This window comes from Nylanderia fulva, unplaced genomic scaffold (assembly GCF_048542155.1).
Source record: "Nylanderia fulva isolate GAGA-0341 unplaced genomic scaffold, ASM4854215v1 Scaffold17, whole genome shotgun sequence".
Lineage (NCBI taxonomy): Eukaryota > Metazoa > Arthropoda > Insecta > Hymenoptera > Formicidae > Nylanderia > Nylanderia fulva.
Window position 1 is genome coordinate 1,271,989 of NW_028189945.1, and position 22,801 is coordinate 1,294,789.

At 32.6% G+C, this 22,801-nt stretch overlaps 2 protein-coding genes, 4 non-coding genes and 1 pseudogene across 7 annotated transcripts; 1 reads left to right on the top strand and 6 right to left on the bottom strand.

Annotated features, from left to right (window-relative positions):
* Nucleotides 1–1,614: 1,614 nt before the first annotated feature.
* Nucleotides 1,615–6,578, bottom strand: LOC114938215 (4-vinylanisole receptor-like; annotated as a pseudogene). Its single transcript, XR_014924416.1, has 4 exons — nucleotides 6,282–6,578; nucleotides 3,933–4,723; nucleotides 3,323–3,481; nucleotides 1,615–1,938 (listed from the first exon to the last, which is right to left on the bottom strand). The product of XR_014924416.1 is annotated as a 4-vinylanisole receptor-like (transcript).
* Nucleotides 6,579–7,665: 1,087 nt separating this feature from the next.
* TRNAE-CUC (transfer RNA glutamic acid (anticodon CUC)) lies at nucleotides 7,666–7,737 on the bottom strand. The gene has a single exon. It is a non-coding gene; the product is annotated as a tRNA-Glu (tRNA).
* Nucleotides 7,738–8,214: 477 nt separating this feature from the next.
* Nucleotides 8,215–8,334, bottom strand: TRNAL-CAA (transfer RNA leucine (anticodon CAA)). The gene is made up of 2 exons: nucleotides 8,297–8,334; nucleotides 8,215–8,259 (listed from the first exon to the last, which is right to left on the bottom strand). It is a non-coding gene; the product is annotated as a tRNA-Leu (tRNA).
* A 282-nt stretch (nucleotides 8,335–8,616) lies between these two features.
* Nucleotides 8,617–8,738, bottom strand: TRNAL-CAA (transfer RNA leucine (anticodon CAA)). Its single transcript has 2 exons — nucleotides 8,701–8,738; nucleotides 8,617–8,661 (listed from the first exon to the last, which is right to left on the bottom strand). It is a non-coding gene; the product is annotated as a tRNA-Leu (tRNA).
* A 334-nt stretch (nucleotides 8,739–9,072) lies between these two features.
* Nucleotides 9,073–9,145, bottom strand: TRNAV-CAC (transfer RNA valine (anticodon CAC)). The gene has a single exon. It is a non-coding gene; the product is annotated as a tRNA-Val (tRNA).
* A 2,805-nt stretch (nucleotides 9,146–11,950) lies between these two features.
* On the bottom strand, nucleotides 11,951–16,791 carry cos (kinesin-like protein costa). Its single transcript, XM_029312136.2, is given in 3 exon segments — nucleotides 11,951–13,842; nucleotides 13,844–16,196; nucleotides 16,369–16,791. Coding segments are annotated over 2 exon segments (2,544 nt in total). The 5' UTR covers nucleotides 16,160–16,196; nucleotides 16,369–16,791; the 3' UTR covers nucleotides 11,951–13,614.
* Nucleotides 16,780–21,794, top strand: Oseg4 (intraflagellar transport protein Oseg4). The gene is made up of 2 exons (XM_029311918.2): nucleotides 16,780–17,229; nucleotides 17,424–21,794. The coding sequence occupies exon 2, from the start codon at nucleotides 17,478–17,480 to the stop codon at nucleotides 21,027–21,029; it is 3,552 nt and encodes a 1,183-aa protein (XP_029167751.1). The 5' UTR covers nucleotides 16,780–17,229; nucleotides 17,424–17,477; the 3' UTR covers nucleotides 21,030–21,794.
* The last annotated feature ends 1,007 nt before the right edge of the window (nucleotides 21,795–22,801 follow it).

The following is a 22,801-nucleotide window of genomic DNA, read 5'->3' on the forward strand; positions in this document are numbered from 1 at the left end:
GTGACGTCGACTACCATATTAACGAATACTTAATTAAGCGCGTCGCAAAATCGACGATTAATTGCGCGCGAGCGAAGTGGCTTTAATGAAGTTAATTAAGAAACTAATCACTAAAGCGTACATCACGCGATAACATCGAACGTGAGATTGAACGTGAGATGAACTATCCCTTTCGCTGTTTATTAATATTCGGCGACACACTTGCGAAGTATTAATGGACGATTGAGAAGATGCGTGGTCCATTTTAGAAAAAGCGCTGTGCAATAAATTGGCTAACGGAATCGCGATAGGAAAGTCAATTTTTTGTTGACCCGTGATAGCGTGTCGTGACATGAATTATACGAAATCGTGTGTTCGATTATAAGGACCTTTTAAATTCTAGATTCGTTGCAATCTGTGATTGGAAAGTGTCTGGTAAAATAAAAATAAAAATTTTAACGAACCGAGTTTTACTCTAACAGACTCGAATAAATCGAATTAAAATTATCGATTAAAATTGTATAATTATTCAAACAATTGTTAATGTAATTAACGCAAAATATATCTCAATATATGATTTATTCGATTCAAAACGTTTTTCTTCTCTTTAAAGTCTACTTTAAACAATTTATAATTCGCGACTAATTTTAAAACAGAATCCTATACCTACAATTTTACATGTATCATATAATAGAAAAAATATTTAAAAAATTAATTTTTTTACACAGCTGTAGAAAAGGTATATATCATAATACATATATACATTAAAACATGTAACATAAAATTATAAATTATAAATTATAGAATTTTATTTTAGATTTAATCGTGAATAGATTTATTAAGTGCAACTTTTATGGAAAATAAAATAGATAAAGATTTTGAATTGTTTGAAAATCTCAATAAAACATGCTTGTAACTCTACTAGATAATTATGTAAAAAAAATGAAAACGATCACTTCCTGTGCATTCGCTTATGCACGTGCACAAGATATACTTGACGATCGTTCTCCATATACAAATCGAGCTGTATAGATCTTGATCGCTATCAATCTGATCTTTCGTGTCAAGATTGTAGCAGTCAGATCCGACAACTATGATTGCAATTCGTCGCTGTTGCAACTTGACTGCGCGACTCAAATAAGAGAGAAAGAATAGGATCCTGTTTTCGGCGGATTCATAATCATAAAAACTGGCGCCAACCTGTTTCTTGAACTTGAATTTACGGTGATTCTAACACTGACCAGTCGACGGATCAGGATATGCTTCGTAAATTCTGTGCAATCGACATTTATCGATTTGCTCCAAAAATGATAAGTTGCGAAAAAAATAAGTTATAAAAAATTCAATTATTTTCCTTCTTGTATATAATATACTGTATATTCTTACTATATAAACTATATATACTATATATACTATATATTCTTTCTATATTATACAAAGAGAAATATCATTTTGTCTTTGAGAGAGTGTCGATACTGATATTATTTTAATATCTAAAGTTGAAAATATATCAATCACAAAATAATTTGATTATTAATAATTAAAATAAATTTCCACATAATTAATCACAAGACTACATATGCATATTAATATAATGATCTATAATTATTTATAAAATTTCTAATCCTAAATATTTACAGCTTGCGATTAAGTACATATTCGTCAATATCAATTTTCTCTGTCAATATTCCAACAAAAACTTTGTTCCAACAAAGCTCGAACAAAAGATTCAATATACTTTGTATTTATGTATATAGCTTCATAACAATAATGGTAAACTCACTTCGTTCCGGATCGGCGATGCACATGTTAGTGCACGTGTTGCTCCAATGCACTTACGTTAGACCTCAGACGTTGAGCTACGCGATAACTAGAACCGAGAGGTTGTTGGATTCACTGATCGCCTTCCGACTGCATGGTGCTCAGCAGAGCGAAGAAAGAATACGAGCCCCGTAAAATCTGCAAACAATTTTCGATGAATTATTGATTGATCTTTCGTGCAAATATCGACATAATTACGCGATCGAAAGGCGTTATAAGAAGTCTAATGAGGTGTTTATGCAGCCTTTATATGACTACTTCACTCTTCAAATTGACCGATTACTATTATATAATTACTTATAAATTATTGTAGAATAATTCTTATATGTATAAATGATTATGTTGTACACGAATCCCTTCAATGCCCGACCATTAAAACTTTAGACTTTATACTGACATTGTCTATAGGTACTTTGTTGTATCGGACAATCACACCACCATCGATTTAATACATGGTTGTTCACGATAGATGGGCGGAGACGTAGCTAGCCTCTCTTTAAGCGAGAGAGATGTGCATTTTGTTCTTTCTGTTCTTCTTAGATTCTTACGCAATACTATTCATAGTGATTGTTTGTGAGGCGTTTCAGCTTTTTCGTCCCAACGTTTTTATAAATATTGGCATCGATTCGCCGCAGGTAAGGAAAAGCGGAATCGATTCTCAAAGAGAAAAGAAAAATTTCGCACTTGCACGATAATACATCGATATATAATAATTCAAAGTTATTAATGTCTCGGTGGAATATGTAAATTATTTCGAACTTCTGAATCATATTTTTTCCAACAATTGTAAGTTTAAAGTTAAGAAGAAAATCTCACGAAAATCTGATTTTAATAAAACTTTATATATGCGTATAGAGAGGATAAATAGATGAATTTAGACATTTTTGACTGCGGCTAAAAATCAATTCTAATAAAAGATAAAACCATTCTTCATACGTGGAGTTTTTTACTTTTATCAATATATTTCGAAAAGTATTTGAAATATCAAAAAAATAATAAACAATTATACAAAAAAAACCATCTCTATTAACATTAATAAAATTTCAAAAAAAATTTTGTTTAAAAAATTATTTATTCAAAATTTTTTTATTATGTTTAAACAGAAGTATTATTTTTACTTACATGAAACTTTCATGTAAAATATTTTTTAATATCTCTAATATTTTTCGATATTCGGGAATATATCAAGAAAAGCAAAAAACCATTCTATATTTAAAGCAGTTTCATTTTTTAAAATGTTTTCTACGCTGCAAATAAAAGTTTCTAATTGATCTATTTATCTCTTCTAAAGTTTCAAAATCAGAATTTTTGAGATTCCTTGAAAGTTTCGCTCGCAATTTGAAAGTTTATGCGATTGTATAAAAGAAAAATCCATTTTAATCTCCATAAATTAAGTTTTGCTTGAGCATCTGTGATAAGATAATTTTAATGTCATTTAATTATTATAATCTCATACTTTTTATCGTACCACTTGATATACCGGTCTAAAGGTTATCATAGCATATTCTTAACATAAACTCACTGTGATAAATGTTTCCATAGATAAGACGTAACAGAAACCTGCTTTCAGATTTAACGTCCTTTTCGCGAATATCATGGCTAAATTTATTATACGTCCGGTCTTTGCAGAGAGTTCATCAGTCCATCCCGAGAGCCACTGACTTTGCGTTAGCAACCCACTCTGCAAAGATCATTAATTCAGTGCGATGAGAAAGTTAATTATAATATATTATAATTCCGAAATTAATAACGTATCATGTTAATTACACATTGCAATTTCTCGAAGAAATTGCATATATAGATCCATACATATATTAAAATGTAATTTATATCGAATTAACTTTCTAACTTCGCCTTAATCACACATTATACATATTCGATATAAACTGGATATGAATATGAAAGTAAATGTTACATATAAAACATTTACATTTTATCATTAATTTATAAGTAAAATATTCCGATCATATACTTAAATTAATGACATTAAAATACATCATGTCGTAAGCGGGTTATGAATTTGTTCGTTAATTGAAAGTGACATGAATAATTAATGAAAACAGCATATATAGAAAAATACAGTATATTAATTAAAAAAAGCTCTTATTACATTACGGAAGAAATAATCGCACCTGGTACATCACTTCGTTTCCTACCCAACAGATGTAGAAGAGCTGCGAGACGGCCGCCGCCAGGTATATCAAAAACTTATAGGTATTGGAACTCTGGCCTTTGACCTGGTCGAAACAAAGCGAGGCTCTGATCACGATTTGACCGCGTCACGACTTATTACGACTTACCAGAGCGATTTGGAAGCCGGTTAGGCAAATCATCGAGGTGCTCGAGAGCATCTGGACGAACATGGCGGCGTTGAAGACCTTGTTGAACTTGTCTATTATAACGAGAAGACATTGATGGTTGCGGACAGATCTTCTGAACTGCTTGACGAAGCTGCCGCGGTGAATCTCGTTTGGTTCATAATTATCTTTTTCGCGGTTCCTTTCTTCAACTGTGGAAGAGAACATCTTGTAACAAGCGTTCCCACAAATGATGTTCGTCAAATCGTTTCCATTTGACGGTGCGTCTCGTCGGCTGCTATTGCTGCTGCAACTCTTGAAATGCTCGCTCAATATCCCGAGTTGTACGAGAAACAGATTGCAAAAATTAGTGTGTAGACTGTCCATCCCGATGATGGCCGTCACTCCGACGGAGATGGTGCAGGCTTCGACGAAGAAGCCGATTGCGTGCCACGGATATTTGGTCGTGTCGAAGGGGTACCGTGCCCTGACCGGAAGTTCACCGTTCTCCACGGGCACGAGAAAGAGCAAGGCGATAACGAGGAAAGGGCCCAACGTGCTGAACCCGTAGAATGATACGCGACAGAGCACCAGATATTTGTTCAGAATTTTGTCCTCGCCGCCAACTTGAGTAAGTTAAAAAAAAAATGATAAAAAGCAGAAAGACAAATATCGTAATTAACAACAAATATATAAAAAAATATTATATTTATTATTATTAATTTTTAAATTATTAATTAAATTTAATTAAATGCATTTTTCATTAAAATAATAACATTTCCGATCGGACGAAGATGGGGATTGAAGGGAGAAAAGTACAATCTTATTGTTAGTCAGCGTCAATAATATTGCTAATGTGTATTTTCTGCGATGCGATATTAGAATTAGCGAAACATGATATACAGTTTCAAAGAAATGTCACGTGTCACCACAGATGTATATATCAAGCGTGATTATGCAAACTGTCCAGTAATTTTCTACGCGTGTAGATATTTAATCGCATGTCAAGAAGATACGTCGCGATAAGGACTGACAGAAGAAAAATTATTCAAGTGGTTCTGAATTAACAGAGAACGAAGACGAGCTCTGAAAGATGGCCCTTTCACACTGTCCCTTTCGACGTGCGGATCTCATTAAAGCACGAAATTACGTGCTGTCCTGTCACACCGTGTTTACTTAACATAGAATATACATTTATGACTCGGCATTTAAGGCCATTTATATGACATTTAGCATCTTTGGAAGAGACTAATTTCATCTTCTATAACTCAATTTTTTCGTATTTAATTATATAATGTAAAACTAACAAATATTAATCTTCAAATATAAATTAATAATTAATTTACCATACAATCAAATATTCTATTATAAAAAGCTTTGTAACTTTGAAGTCACAATAAAATACAATATTTGCATAAATGTATATACATGTAATATATATATAATTTTACTTATAAAAAAGTCCATAAAACAATTCGCATTTGAAGTTAGAGACATTTTATTTGGAGCATTTTAATTAGGAATATTTTTATACTTTAATATTTTATTCTCGAGAAATACCTTTTCATAAAAGAAAGGACTTTTTTGATAAAATACAGTTTTCTAGAAATCTCTTCTATAGTGTTTTCTTTTTCTGATAGAGATTCATCAATAAATTCAGTATCACTATCAATAACATTTATATAAGATCACGTGAATAATATTAATTGCTCTTCGTCCAAATCAGAGTTACTCCAAAAATATTTTGATTTATAACGACTAATATTTCTTATTATTTAGATCCAAATTTTTTTGTTTGTTTTCTATATTTCAGGTCTATAATATTATAAAATAAATAATGAAGAGAAACGCAAACGTTATCAAAAATGTTTGACGTAACATATGGAAATCACAAAGTTTTATTATGAAGAAAAGGAGACAATTGATAATTACTCTACGAGCTTTTATAATTATTATATAATCCTTTTCTTGTTTATTGAAATAATGAAAAAAAACGATAATATTCACAAGAAGAAATTGCTATCTATAATTTTGAAACAAATGATTTAAGTTAAACCACATTTTCATAATGCATTTTACATCTGAACACATATTTACATGATGCATTTTTTTACGTGATGGTTCCTAAAGTCTCCCAACGCATCAGTTTCGATTATACGAATATATAAGCAATTTTTCACTCACCAGGAAATTTGCAAAGTTGATTGCAGCCGTCGATAGTCTCGTGGAGCAATCGCACGATCTGCTCACGACGAATTTGGAAGATTATCACTTTGAAAAATACGACGACGATCCCAGCAAAGATGCATCCATCATCCGTAACGATCGACAGATCGTTGAAGTTCGAAAAAATGTCAGCTAATAGTGTCACCATGAAGATGATCATAATTATCAAAATAAACTTGTTATACACGAAGTACAAATATTTCAACAAGAAGGATGAATTAGAGTCAAGAGCCCATAAACCAATGTACCTGTAAACGTAAATCACACAAATGTCAAGAGAGAGAATGAATTTTGAAGTTAATCAATAAAATTCACAAATATCATTAATTAGCACGAATTTTGAGATTTATAAGAGATCAACAAAATCACGTGTATAATAATATATTTACAATAAACATATATATAATACATTAATACTGTATTTATTTTTCTTACTTTAAATAAGTGATGTGCATAGCACTTAATTTCCGAAATTGCTCCAAAAAACTGTCAGTCCTTCTTCGTGACATTCCTATACGATGCCGCTTCGTGACTATGACGAATAAAGGACTCGTGCTAGGGCATACGAGGTCACCTATGTCACGTGGATGCAATTTCTCGAGCAGCGTATATATTTAAGTGTTGCATTGAGGGTTGTTAAAGAATTCATTATTGTCCACTTCCCGCGAAAAATCACCCCTGATAAACCAGACAGGCGATTTTATTGTCGGTCCTTCGAATTATAGACTCTCTCGCTCGTCGTGACACATGTGTCTCGTTTCCCTCGCTTATTCCTCCTTTCCGATAATTTACGAAAGTGCCGGTAATTGCATTTCTACGAGTAATTTACCGCAATGCATTTCTCCGTAAAATCTCACGATTCGTTTCATTTGCTTGACAGGATATTTTGATAAGAGGCCAATAAAGAGGAAAACCGAGTCGCAATTGACGAGCGTCTAAAACGACATATCATTTTCCACTTAAAGAAATAAGCAACTCGCTTGCAAATTTAACGATATGTGTGTTTTACTGTAGAACGATTCACGTGCATCACTCACATACATTACTATATAAGCAGTATCGTCAATCGTGTTGGGTTTATGTAACGACTTGTGATTTTTTTTACGACCGGTAAGAATGGAAAATAATTTTGCTATAGATTTTTTAAACCTCTCTATTTTATAGTTAATTAAATAAATGATTGAACACCCAATAAATAAATAATAAATATATATTATATATTATACATATATGTATACCAACTTTTTAAAATATATTTACATTTGTTAATTGTAAAATGTTAATATAGGTATATATTTAAATAAAGATAAAATAAAAATTTTTTAAATACAAAAAAAATAAATTCCGGTACCGGGAATCGAACCCGAGCCTCCTGGGTGAGAGCCAGGTATCCTAGCCACTAGACCATACCGGATTATACAACTTTATTCTTGAAAATTGAAGAAATAGTAACAACTGCACATCAAAATTCTAATATATTTATATATAGTAAATATTTTTATATCTAATATATAATATCGTTAGCTTTCAACAATGCTATATTCTGCAGAATTTTATTATAAGAGATTTAATAACACATAAACTATTATTTACTTAATAATTAATAACTTATAAATTTTTATTTTATATCCAGTAACATAATTATCATTATGGATAATTATAATAACTGTTACCATATATGTGTGTGTGACATAAATGTTTTATATATATAATTATAGAAGAAGACAATTAAAAAAAATTCTCCAAAGAGTGTAACAAGAAATATTGATTATAAAAGGAATACAAAATTAATTAATATATATTTACGATCAATTTATCGTTTTCGGTTGCATATTTCTTAATTACTAACATAAAAATAATAAATTGCAAAATATATAAAGGCAAAAAAATTTGTCAGAAGTGGGATTCGAACCCACGCCCTCAGAGAGGACCAGAACGCCCATGCTCGGTCTTGAACCGAGAAGGTTACGAACCTTGAGTCTGGCGCCTTAGACCGCTCGGCCATCCTGACAAGTTGATGCTGCGTGTGTTAATGAACCATATCACGTACATACAAATAATAAAATACAGTGAAATTATGTAATATATAAATAATTTGCATATAAGTAAATATCACACAAATTCAACACAATATATATTATGTGTAATAATAAGTTATTGTTTTATCAGAAAATGTTTTCTTTTGTAAAATGCAAATAAAATAAAAAATATTATGCAAAATTTTACACAAAATCATAGATATTTATTTTTTCTTCCATTGTTTATCTATAATATTGTTATGTGCAAAAAAATTTGTCAGAAGTGGGATTCGAACCCACGCCCTCAGAGAGGACCAGAAAGCCCGGAAAACTCGGTCTTGAACCGAGAAGGTGTGAACCTTGAGTCTGGCGCCTTAGACCGCTCGGCCATCCTGACAACTGAAATCATCTTCGTTAAAATTATTTCATTAGTATGAATGCTTGAACATAAACATATAATAATAATAATATATAATATATTTAATATATTTATAATATATATTTTATATATACATATATAATTTATTATATTATATGTTACATATTAATATATTATACATATATATATATATATATATATATATATATATATATACACATACATTGCATTTAAAAATATATAAAGATATTTTATTACTATTGTAAAGTACACAATTTGTAGAGCAATAGATTGCAAAAAAAATATATATACAAAATTGTATGTTACATAAAAATCAAGTGACGACAAAAAATGTTTCCGCCCGGGATCGAACCGGGGACCTTGTGCGTGTGAAGCACACGTGATAACCACTACACTACGGAAACTAGTTGTAAGACGCTTCTTCTAACAGGATATATAAATAGTACATGAGAATTTTAATAACAAAATTCCGTAATGTAGTTTATTAAAATACATGTTTTATTTATATTAGAAAAAATACAATAATTAATAAAAATAATTGATAAAATTTAAAAAAAACAATTGATAAAAAAAGTAAGAAAATATTATTAATGATCAATATTTATTAATAAATAATTCATGTAAATTAAAATACATTATAACAATTAAAAAAATTCAGATGCTTTAATTGCATATACTTTTATCTTCTATTATTAGTTCTCTTCTCTATTTATATAATTTATAAATAATTATTTATACATTTAATTTTAAAAAATAACTTTCTTGTAATGAATTGAAAAAATGTAATAATAAATATTTATGCAAAAAAATGCTGCGCCGTTATATTCACAAATAAATTAAAAGAATTTGAACCATTTATTGCAAAAAACATATAATGTTCATATGGTAGAAACATTATATAGTATTCTGTGAATTGTAAATTACGTGGCGTATGATCCAAATTGGATCTTTACTTTAGAGGGAATACTGAGAAATTCCAGCATCTCGAGAGATTCGTCATGGTATTAAGATTGTAATTACCTGTAAATTATAGTACTCGGATGTGCGATTTGCTCTGTTCATATCATTGATGATTGCACTTCTTACGCAGAGATGATTACAATGTGACTGCTGGAATGAACGATAAATATCATGCTGACGATAAGCAAAATGTACGGCATCGACACATAGTCATATAAATTAAAGCAAATCCGACAATCTCGTGATGTCCCTTGACGATTTGTGCGTGTGTAAAAAAATTGCCAACGTTAATTCTCTCCCTCATTTCAAAGTTTGCCCTAAGTACAACATCTACCCTGCTCTCATCCACTTTTTGCGGAACTCAATTAACGCATCTCTTCCGTGAAACATTTTTCTCAAGGCCTGTTTTAGTCAAAGAGAAAGAAACCTTGTTATATCTACTTAATATATATACTTAAAGATCACAAAAGCAATATAAGAGATATTAATAAGTAACGTAATAGCTTTGTTAATTAATAAATTATTGCAAAACATAGTATTCATATAGCCGAAGTAAAATAATCATTCAACAAAATTATGTAGCCATTTAAAATATTTGATTTAATAAAGATAATTGACTTAATTGTTAAGAAAGTGGATACTTTTGAACTCGTAAAAAGTGGATGCGATAAATCATTTGCGATAAATTATTCAACAAGTATAAATAAATTTATTTCTATATGAATTTAATGAGATACTTAAAATTGCAAAAAAGTTGAATTACCAAAAGAATAAATATATCAAGAATTTTTTAAATTGTTTATAACTAATTCCTCTAGAACTAAAATGTTATTAAGAAAATCTACTTTATAACATAAAAAAATTAAAAATCGAACTTTTGAAAAAAAAATTTTTTTTGACGCCAACCTTGTCAATATAAATTATTTTGCTTCTGTTTCAGAAGTTCATCAAACAATAAAGAAATAATTAAAGAGGAGAATATCGTCGACAGTATCACGAAATTTTGCGTGTGGACCGTTGAATTGTAATAAAACCTAAACAAACATTTTTTAATATCATTTTTTTCGTAATTTTATATAGATATTGAATAGTTAATCCATTTATATTTTTGTTACAAGCGACTTATCGCATCCAGTGTTTTTACTTCAAAGATATCCACTCTCTTTTTAGATTAAGATTCAGAATTTATTACATACATGCACATATATACATATCGATTCATATAGTATTTACAGAAAAAATAAGAACGAGCAAAAATAACCAAAACATATTTTAAATCTGTTTTGGTATACCTAATTTAATTAACACACCACGGCTGATCGCACAATCGTTAAATCTGAAATTTATCGAAGGACCGCAACTTCGTGATCGCGGAAGCTGCAATAAAAGGGAAAAAATTACAAGAGTAAAAAGTCATTGAACGGTTTAGGCTTATCATAATGGGGTATTACATAAAGACTTTTATTTATTGAACACGGAAAGAATTCAAATGGTTCGCGTCCTACTTTATATCCTCGAATAAAAGCGATATAAGGAGTGCGAGAGAGAAGCATTTTTATCGTATAAATAATCCAAAAATAATACAAAAAGAATTAAAATTTGTATCGCTATTGTGCGGACGATGCGGTCCAACACACAATGCAATGTCTCGTAATTCTTTCGAAATCTGGATCATCCCGTTTTCACGCGTGCCGAGCACGATAACGGTACTGGACACTAGAATTGATCTCAGATCCAGAGATCTTCGCTCTTCAAATTTCATGTCAGAAAATTATGTACGTCGATTCAATATGCGACTATGCCAATTCGTGAGCATCGTACCATGAAATATAGCTTCTTGGCCACTTAGTGGACAATTCGCATATTAATATACATTGTACACATGTGCACGTTCGAAAATGATGTGATCGCGTGATTCGTCACCCTGAGTAGATATTGATGCTGCAAAGGTCCATTTACGTTCCTCTTTTTACCTCACTTTACCGCATCGGTTCTGGTAATACTTGAAGAGTAAAAAATACTTTATAATATTACTATTACTGATAAACATAAATTCGAAACCTAGATATTAATTAAATTATAAATTTCGCAACAAATTTGATTCTTTTAATAAAAACTCGATAAGAGATTCATTACTTGTCTCAATTTTTTGATGTTAAATATCAAAAGCAATATCAAAGGCAAAAGTTGAAAAATTATTTTTCAACATTCTTTTGTGACATAATTTTAACACAATAATTTTATAATAGATTATTGATAAGTTCGAAAAAATAATCAGCTGGAAGAAAATTTTTATATATAGCATAAATTTATTTACAAAATTACAATAAATTATATTGGAAGTGGCTTGATCTTAATCAACTCTGAATCATATGTGACTAATGTATATGTCATACCAAACAATCGAAACTATTCTATACATTTGACTAAACGATATTAATTCTCGCCCAACCGAAAATCACTTTGTTAATCTTTCATTTTTACAAATTTCTCTATCATCTTAATTTTTGATATATTATATATATTTTATATAATATAATATAATTTTATATAATATAATATAATATACATGTACATTTTTTCTTTCTTTCTTTTCTTTATTTATAAAATAGAAATAAAATATATTCGACATAAGATTATCTGAAATTTCTGTAAAAATAAACATAATATAATAAAACGTAAAATAATAAAAAAATAAAACTAATATAATTAGTTTCCAATACACACACAAAAATTTAAATCACTAAAATGGATATCTCCTAAGTGATATAATTTTTGCGTTTCAAAAATAATTCGGTGGTGCGAGAGTTAATGTGGAGATCAGTGTCCATCTCGAATGTATTTTTTGAACAATACTAACATAGTCGGACGTGACTTTGGGATTTAATAGTAAGATTATTATATATGTTATATATCAACGATTGCGTTCAGGAAATACAATCATTGGACAGAATCTGCGATATTGTCGAAGGAATCGACTTTATAATATGTCCTAGTCAGACTAATTACCTAGTCAATAGTTAAATTGTTGGCCTAATCCCAAGTACAATGATATAAAATAATAATTGCCTGACTACATTACATCTTCAAAAATTATTTAGCTAAAATTAATTCAAATGCTATTATTTAATGTATATAATTGAGCATCACTATTTCCGCGTGTAAATATCTAATCTCAGTGCTTTACGCACAATAAAGAAATTAATTATTTGTTACAAATAATAATGCGATATTACGAGCAGCATGCAAATACGCTTCCGCGAATAAGATTCCTGACTATTATTTTTCTAAATATTAATATTATATACTATATATATAATATGGGCCTGAAATATTTACGACTATATATGTATATCCTGTAATAAATACAACTGGAGATAAAATGCATGCAATGACCTGTAATTAAATGTACATTGTAAATCTGTCCTTATTCGTGAATATGAATTTCATCTCTCAACGAGTGTAATTATCAAACTAATTAATTGTCTATTTAAACAATCTAATTTTAACACCTATCTAATATTAACACAATCAGTCAATATTGACATACTGGTACATTTCACAAAATGTTAAGATTAATATACTTTTAGCGATATACATATCCTACAAAAATACAGAATAAGTATTAATTGCTCTTCACACCTAAAAAAACTTATCACAAATTATAATCTATATAAATTATAAAAAAGTACTCTTTTTCATTGTATTAAAAAAGCGAAACTTAATTCTATATATAATCTATCGCATTTTTAATACTAATGAATTGATATTATGTAAAAATATAAGACAATACATAGTGAACTTTTTATCAGGCTCACCATATATAAAACAAGTGTATACATTATAAAAAATTTAAACAAAATTCGTTGATAATATGCAAAAAAAAAGGAAACTTACTCGTTTATTGACAAAGTCACTTTTTCTTTTTATCGCAATCAGTCGTCTTTTGAATGATCAGCTTATTCCGCTGTCTGGTTACCTTAGTCGTCGAACGAGTGTTAGGCGCGATCTGTTTCAATCCCTGCTGTAGAGCTCTACAGGGACTGGCTGTGCGCGGGGGTGTTGTACCTTTAAGGAGAGCCTCGACGTCCGCCAAACGCTTCTTCAGAGCCCTGTTCTCCTTCTTGTATCTCGCGAGTTCAGGAATCCTTATCCAGCCTCTCGTGGCCGGAGCTGCTCGTCTCTTCCGCAATGTGTCGGAAAACGTAATGCAACTTGTCCTCATACTGCCTCTGCATCAGGACCATTCGTTTCTCAGCCTCCATTAGCCGCCAATCCTGATTCGCGATGTGCGCCTCCAGCTCCGTTATCTGAACTTCCAGATTCTTCGAACTCTCCTTCAAGTCGATCACCTTGCGAAAGTACTTCATGAATAACGTTATTATCTCGCCGTGAGAGAGCTTCTTCAAGCGTTCCATCAGCATCCTCTCGCCCTTCTCGCGTTGAGACTGATTCTCATCGAAGTCCTTTCTTCCACATATCATTTCGTTTTTATGCTCGATCATCGCGTCGATAGCCTCGATAGTTTCGCCGCATTCTAGTAATTTACGTTCCTCGGTCGTAGTCAGAGTTCTCTCCTTTTGAAATTTTTCGTCCAAGTCGCATTTCTCGTCCACCAAACAATCTCGAGTGTGTCTCAAATTTCTTATCTCGTGCCGTAAAGCCTCCTTTTCGTCTATATCCGCGGTTCTCTCCAAATCCATGGACTTTTCCTTCAAAACGTGATCCAGATGAGATATTCTCGCACTTACATCCAACAAGTTCTTCTTCTTATCCAAGCAATCGATCTTCGATTTTGCATTATGCCTCTCATCCTCGCTCTCCGATTGCATCTCCTTCAATTTGGAAGCAGTTAAGTTGTACTTCTCCTCGAGTTCGCGAATCTTCTGTTGATCCTTTGCAAGTTCTTCCTCCAATTCCTTTTTACGCTCTTCTTCTCGTTTTAGTTGTCGCTTCAACTTATCCATCTGCTTTTTAGAAGTATTCAGCGAAGCTTCAAGCTCTAGAATCTTTTTCGTTGAATCACCCGCAATTTGCTTTATCATGTCTATATCTAGCATTCGTTTCTCGTAATGTAAAGCGTTACTTTTTATCACTTCAATGTCTTTCTTGTGTAACGTCTTTTCCTCAGGCTGTTTGTACATAAATGCATTTTCCGCCTGCACTAATTGTGTTCTCGTATTGTAATACTCTTCTTCCAATTTATTGCGTTTACGTTGGAATTTTTGTTTTGCATTAGTACGCGTGTCAGAATTCTTAATCATATCCGCTATAAAACGTTGTTTAATTTTAATTGTCGCCTGCAGTTCTTCGATACGTTTATGAGCTCCATCCAAATTTGATTGAATCTTCTTTACTTGTGTTTGCTTTGCTTCATTATGTAATGTTAGAGCCTTTAATTCCTTGATAGGTTCAGATATCTCTATGTTTTTGAGAGCGTCCAGTAACAAATCTCGCGAGTTGTCATTTTGTATTGCAAGGAAACTATCGTTAATGGCATTATCATTAATGTTAACTTCCGATTCACGATTATCTAACATACATGGTTTAGTATATTCTGACATATGGTTTCCAAGATTTTGATTAGAGCAAGGTTTCAAACTGTCGTTGAAGACTAATACTTCATTGCACATGTCCGAACCAGGAAGCATAGAATTTCTCCTAGAATTTGGATTTCTTATCGGTATAGGACGAGCTACCGGTACATAATTATTATTTACGGATCTTGTAACTGATGGAGATGTAAGCCCAATGTTTGTTTCTTTGAAATCATCCTTTTTAGAGCCGACAATTATATCAGTTTCTATTTTAAACTTGCTCATAAACTCATCCAACTTCTCCAAAAAATCCGGACTTTCTGAGCTCACATCGCTTTGATCCTCTTCGTCATCTTCATCTTCGTCCTCTTCAGCATCGGATAGTTCGCTCTCCGAACTGGAAGTACAATTGGAATTAAGTTTAAGTTTTACTTGATTCGCGGATTCGTCCGTTTTTTCGTCAGTCTCAGTTACTTCCTCAATACGTTCCAATGATCTTCTTGTATTCTCTGCATATCCTTGCAAACTAGTGGTTTCATCACTAGCTATACATTCTTCATACTCTTGTTTCATGCACAGCCACTGCTCAATTTGATCCTGTTCAGTGTGTGGCAAGACATTATTCGTCATGAGTTTTGTAAATAGGCCTTCTGCATTAGAAACCAACTTAGACCACTGAGCAGCTGCAAATTCTAATCTAAACAGATCTGCACTAGAACTACGGTCTCCGGAAGTAGCAGGTGTCATTGTATCATGTGTCTCGTCACCAGCCTGTTCGTTTTCCTCTTCAGTTAATTGATCACGATGTTGATAGGATGGCATTGTATCAATATATGCTGCGTAACAATGATTATTCAATATTGTATTATATTGACCCCATGGCCCGTAATGCATCATTTTATCCGCTTTATATAATCTCATCCAATAAAGCGCTTGTTTGCTTGAAGTTAATTGAAACCTGCAAAATTTTTATTTATTTTATAGTCATGTTTAAGCAAAATTATATTGTAGTATATAGAAACTATTGAGTTCCAAATTTATATAATATTCTATCTATGCATAATATTATGTAAAAACAAAATTGTAATAAAATTGTAAAATGTAATCAAATTGTTTTGAGGGGTACTTACTGATAAATGTCCTAATTTATCTGCCATGTCTCAGAATCATGTTCCAAAATTTCTTATTGTACAAAAAAGGCAACACATATGATCTCACACAATTTCACAAATAGAAAAGTTCAACGTTCATGAAATTCGTTCTGCTTTTTCTCAGCCGAATAAAGCCGAGGCCAAGTGTGTCGAATAAACGTCGCCACAATGTTAATGGAATCACGTATGTGCGTATTTATATTTATTACCTTACAAAACGAGTCATTTTTCATAAAAATGACAATTAAATATTCATTTGCGAGAAATGTCTGAGTGATAATAAATTATAAAAATTAATAAAACGCAATTGCAGACTATAAAAATCCAATATTTATATTAGATGATATACTATACTGACAAGATCAGGTTAGGTACTGTGGATGGCTTTATAGAAGTATAGCGTGATTTAAGAATGTTGCTGATAATATAGATTTCTTGCAGTGTCGATAATAAAATAATAAATAAAATATATCACATATATATATTCGTCATGTTTTCTTTTGAAAAATATATAGCTATAAAAAATCTGTAAAATTTTAATAATATAAAATAGAAGCTGTGTGTGAATAAACTATATATATAGGTTATGAATTGATATTCTGCTACAGATTCCTGCAGACGATAAATTATAAACTTTGGAAAGTAATTTCTAGATGGCATTTAATAAACGCGAATTGATGAAAACATATAATTACGTTTTGTTTGTGCATTTCTGTTTACGTTGACTCGTTGCTAAGGAGAACTTGACAAGTATTATGTCAAACACATAACTTTGACAAGTTATTTCGAATGTTACTTTTAGCAATCAAGTAAGCACGAAATGTTTTTCATATAACAAAGGTAAGATAAAAATTATTTTGACATCTAACCTAATTCTTATTAATTTTTACAAATCATATTTTATTATGTCATTAGAAAATTAGCATAATTATTATGAGAAAAATAAAATATATTGATTTAGTTATTAATTTAGTATTAATATATAATAGTATATATTAATTTAGTTTATTATAAGTTAAATGTATTGGTTTCAGAGCTCAAAGTGTGACATTCTGTGAAAAATTCGAGAGTCTGACTGATAAAACAAGATGTTTGTATATCTGAGTAAAAAAATTTCCATACCAAACAACTATCGATTAAACTGTATAGCATGGAATCAAAGAGATGGATACATTGCTGTCGGAGGAGAAGATGGCCTTTTGAAGGTGTTACGAGTAGATTCTAATGTCAATGGATCACACAGTGGAGGGAAATCTCGAGGCTTGGCTGCAGCAAGTAATTTGACTATGAATCAGCCTCTAGAAGGCCACAATGGTCATGTTCAAGTAGTCACGTGGAATGAAGCTCATCAGAAGCTGACCTCAAGCGATCAAAATGGAGTTATAATTGTTTGGATGCTGTATAAAGGGTCATGGTACGAAGAGATGATAAACAATCGTAATAAATCTGTGGTAAAAGGAATGGCATGGAGCTGTGATGGTCAAAAGATATGTATAGTCTATGAAGACGGAGCTGTAATTGTTGGTTCCGTTGATGGTAATAGAATCTGGGGTAAGGAACTCAAGAATGTATCTCTCTCTGCCGTTCAATGGTCTCCTGATGGAAAGTTGCTTTTATTCGGTTTGAAAAATGGAGAACTTCATCTCTACAATAATCAAGGTGTATTCCTAACAAAACTGAATGTACCCTCGTTAAATACCTCTCAGTTTCAGATCATAGTGGCGTTACAATGGTATGATGGAAGAAATGGTTATGTCGCCATAGATTGTCCAACTCTTGCTATCTGCTATCGCAATGGTATGATACAATTGATGCGAGACACTAGTGATGATAATCCAATTATGATGGAAACTGGAGTGACTGCTTCATGGTGCAGTTGGAACAGTAGCGGATCTCTTTTAGCAGTAACAGGAATGATGCCGTTACTTAGTAATGGAGAGACAAAGGACATGAACGTTATACAGTTTTACACACCGTTTGGCGAGCACGTGAGGACCCTAAAGATACCAGGCAGAGAAGTAACATGCTGCACATGGGAGAAAGCTTCTCTTAGAGTTGCCTTATCTGTCGACTCGCACATATACTTTGCGAATATTCGTCTGGATTATAAATGGACTTACTTCAGCAACACGGTTGTCTTCACGAACGAGAAGATCAGCAAGGATGGCATCTGCGTGACCTTTTGGAATACGAGTAATAACACGTGTTGCACCAAATACGTGAGATCTCTGATATCGATAGCTTCGCACGGAGAACATTGCGTGCTCTCTGTGAGAAACGATCCTGCTCAAGCTACCGAACAATTCGCTCTGCTCGTTTGTAACACCATCGCCACTCCAATAGACTCTAAATTCATGGATCTGGAGCCGCTATACCTCACTATGACTCCCAGCATGGTCATGGCCGCGTCCAAGAATAATTTCCTAATATGGCACTTTCGTACACCACGTAATTCAACACTACACCCCAGCAGGATGCGCAAATATAGGATCTATCACGTGGACGAAACGCCGACCGGCGTGACAGAAGTTATTCAGGATTTGGACAAGGACGGTACATTCGAGACTCCCATCAGTACGAAGGCTAGCGTGGACCCAATCTGTTGTATCTACGCCACTGAAAAGATTCTTCTGGTTGGCAGAGAATCGGGGATGATCCAACGATACTCTCTGCCGCAAGTAACACTCATGAACAGATACAATACAACGCGAAGATTGCACAGAATTGCAATTAATTGCGATTCCACGCGTGTCTCAATCATGGATGCCAATGGTATTCTCTCTATGTTGGATCTGGACCCGCAAAAAACGCCTAATTCGCGAGACGGAGACGCGAGCGAGGATATAGTTAAGTTCGAGAGGAAGGACGTATGGGCCATGTGTTGGGCTCAGGACAATCCAGCGCTCTTGGCGATTATGGAGAAGACCAGGATGTACGTTTTAAGAGGGCTGGATCCCGAAGAACCTATAGCCTGTTCCGGATACATTTGTGCGTTTCAAGATTTGGAAATACGTTGCGTTTTACTGGACGATCTGATGCTGAAACCAGACGAGACGCGAAAAGAATTGATCGTTGACTTGGAAGTGAAATCCTTAAGAGACACGAGAGAATTGCTGGCTAAAGTGGGTCTGAAGGAGGCGAACAATTTTATCCAAGACAACCCGCATCCGCGTCTGTGGCGTTTACTGGCCGAGTCCGCGTTGACGAAGCTCGATTTGGAAACGGCAGAAAACGCCATGGTACGATGCACGGATTATCTCGGCATACAGTTTATCAAGCGTTTGCAGAACGTGCATAACGATCAGCTGAAGAAGGCCGAAGTAGCGGCGTTTCTCGGCAATTACGACGAGGCCGAGAAGCTGTATTTGGACATAGACAGAAGAGACCTGGCAATTGCATTGCGCCAAAAATTAGGTGACTACTTTCGGGTGGTGCAACTGATGAAGATGGGCATCGGCGGTTCGGACAAGCAGATGGAGCACGCGTACAACAAGATTGCCGATCACTTTGCCGAAAGACAGAATTGGGAGAGCGCGAAGGAATATTACGAGAAGAGCAGAAATCTGGAGAAGCTTATTCAGTGCTATTATAAACTGGAGGATTTTCATCAACTGGCAGCGACAGTGGAGCAATTACCGGATAAGAGTCCGATCCTGAAGACCGTGGCGAGAATGCTGGCTTCCGTAGGGATGAGTTCGCAAGCGGTGGCAGCCTACATGAAGTATGGCGATGTGAAACTTGCGGTGGATACGTGCGTACGTTTAAATCACTGGGACCAAGCTGTCGACCTGGCGAAAACTTATAAGATGGCGCAGATCGGTGAGTTGTTAAACAAATATGCCAATCATTTATTATCGAATGGTAAACGTCTGCAGGCAATCGAGCTGTACAAGAAAGCCAACTACAATTTGGAGGCGGCTAAGTTATTGTTTCGTCTTGCCGAAGAGCAAGCCAGGTCTAAGTCACATCCTCTACGCGTGAAGAAGATATACGTTCTCGCAGCGCTGCTGATCGAGGATCACATCAACAGCGTGCCGGCGATAAAAGGCGGTCGCAGCAACATCGTCATGGGTCTCACTGAAAGCAACGAGGATACCAAGATCATAGAAAACGCCTGGCGAGGTGCCGAGGCATATCACTTCCTTTTGCTCGCCCACAGACAGTTGTACGACGGCAGTTTCGACGCCGCGATGAAAACGGCTCTTCGACTGAGAGATTACGAGGACATTCTAGAGGTAGAAGACATTTACTGTTTGTTGGCGCTATCGAGTGCCGTCAATCACGCGTTTGCCACCTGTTCGAAGGCCTTTATAAAATTAGAGGGCCTTGAGACGATTTCGGAAGCGAAGAAAGAAGAGTACGAAGAATTGGCAGTGAACATCTTCACGAAACACATCCCAAAGGACTCCCGCAACAACAAAGCAGAATGCGTCAACTGCGAAACCCTGGTACCCGATTGGTGCATCGTATGTCCTAATTGCTCGACTAGATTCCCGGCTTGCATTATCTCGGGCAAACCATTGATGGATCTCAGCATCGCGTGGATCTGCACCGTTTGCAGACATCATGTTGCAGCGGAACGCGACGTAGTTAATATAAATGCTTGCCCCTTATGTCACAGCACTATCACATATATGTAAGGGATGCAAAACAATTTTGAGCAATAATCGAATTTTTATTTATCAAAAAAGATTTTTCAAAGTGCAAAACTGATGTATTTTAATAATTGTGCAATAAGAAAATTTAAAAATTTAGTTTTATCTTTTGGAAGTTTAAAATCAAAATAGTTTATTTATATAATTTGATGATTGAAGTTTTTCTATAATTAAAATTCATTAACTGATAAATTAACTATAAAATTTAATTAAAAATGAGAGAAAGAGAGAAAGTATAAAGTGCCTTTTTTATTTTCGTATTTTAATCGAATAATCAATGAATGCTGACAAAAATAATCGATTATCTAATTAATGAGAAATAGACTATTAAAATTTATCGAGCAAAATGCATTTTTAAGAGCGTGTCATCTTTTTCTGAAACTTGCATAGATATATTTGTTACAATTATATCATATATACAATATATATTATAAACAAAACTTATATTAATTTTTAATGAAGAATATTTACGTTATATTTGACTGAAATTGATGATATTGTGAAAATATATTATATATAATATATATTGTATATTAATATTAAATAACAATAGAAGTTTTCATTTGCATTGAAAGACAATAGCATATAGACTGATAGAAAATGCGATGTAATTAAGTGGATATCTTTTGACTGCGATGAAATTTGATCTAACGAGCATATAATTTTAAGGGCTTTATCATTATATGCGCATTACTGATATTATGTAGCCATGTATACCTACTGTTACGAACATAATGAGTGTTTAAGGAATGGATCTTGTTAGTTTTGTTATATTTGCAAAGTTATGCAAGCGTGAATACATTACTATTATCACATTTTGATAGCATAGTTATGCAGCTATTTTTACTTTGAGTTTGATAATCTCTTATATTTGATCTCTTGATTAATTCTCGAAATATTACTATTTTTTGTAATATTAATGTTCTTTAAAAGTTACAATGACAAATATTTATTAGCTCTAGACTATATATTTATAATTTATATTATATAACTTCGATTTTATCATTATTGTTAATTATGTAAAGACATTCTATTATGTTTTATTTTCAATAATTGTAAGATAAAAAATGCTGGTTAAATAATTATATACTGCGAAAGATATTCTATTATGAAACAGAGAGAAATTCCAAACTTTGATTAGATTCAGCAATTTCTTGCAATAATATAGATGATATCTCTTAACATATAATAGATATTATATTTTCTCACTGAAAAATCATACTTGTGCTAGAACTTTTATATGTTAAATCACAAATTAAGTTTTATAATCTGTATTTATATATTTTATTCTGAAACAGATCTCCATAGTATTATGTTATAAATTAAGTTTCTTTAATAGTGCCAGGCTAATCAAAATAATGAATAGGAAAAAGGATCAACAAGTATAACAGATCAAAATCTACACAATAGCACGTTATGTGCATCAATTCCGTCCAACATTTGTTATTGATCAACAATTATTCTTAGAATATTGTTATTTTTTAAAATAAAATAAAGATATACAAAATTTATATATGTATTACTAAATCTGCATATTTAATTCATTGCATAATTTTGATGTAAAAATAGTAATTTATATTAATATCTAAGATCATGTAATATATCTTTTTCTATAAAATTAGCAATATAAATCACTAGATTACATAAAACAATATTGTGTATACATATATATCTATGAGTGCAATAGATATAGCATTGTCGCTTTTTTCCCTAAAAGGATATGTAATCACATTATTTACATCATGTATATGTGCTAA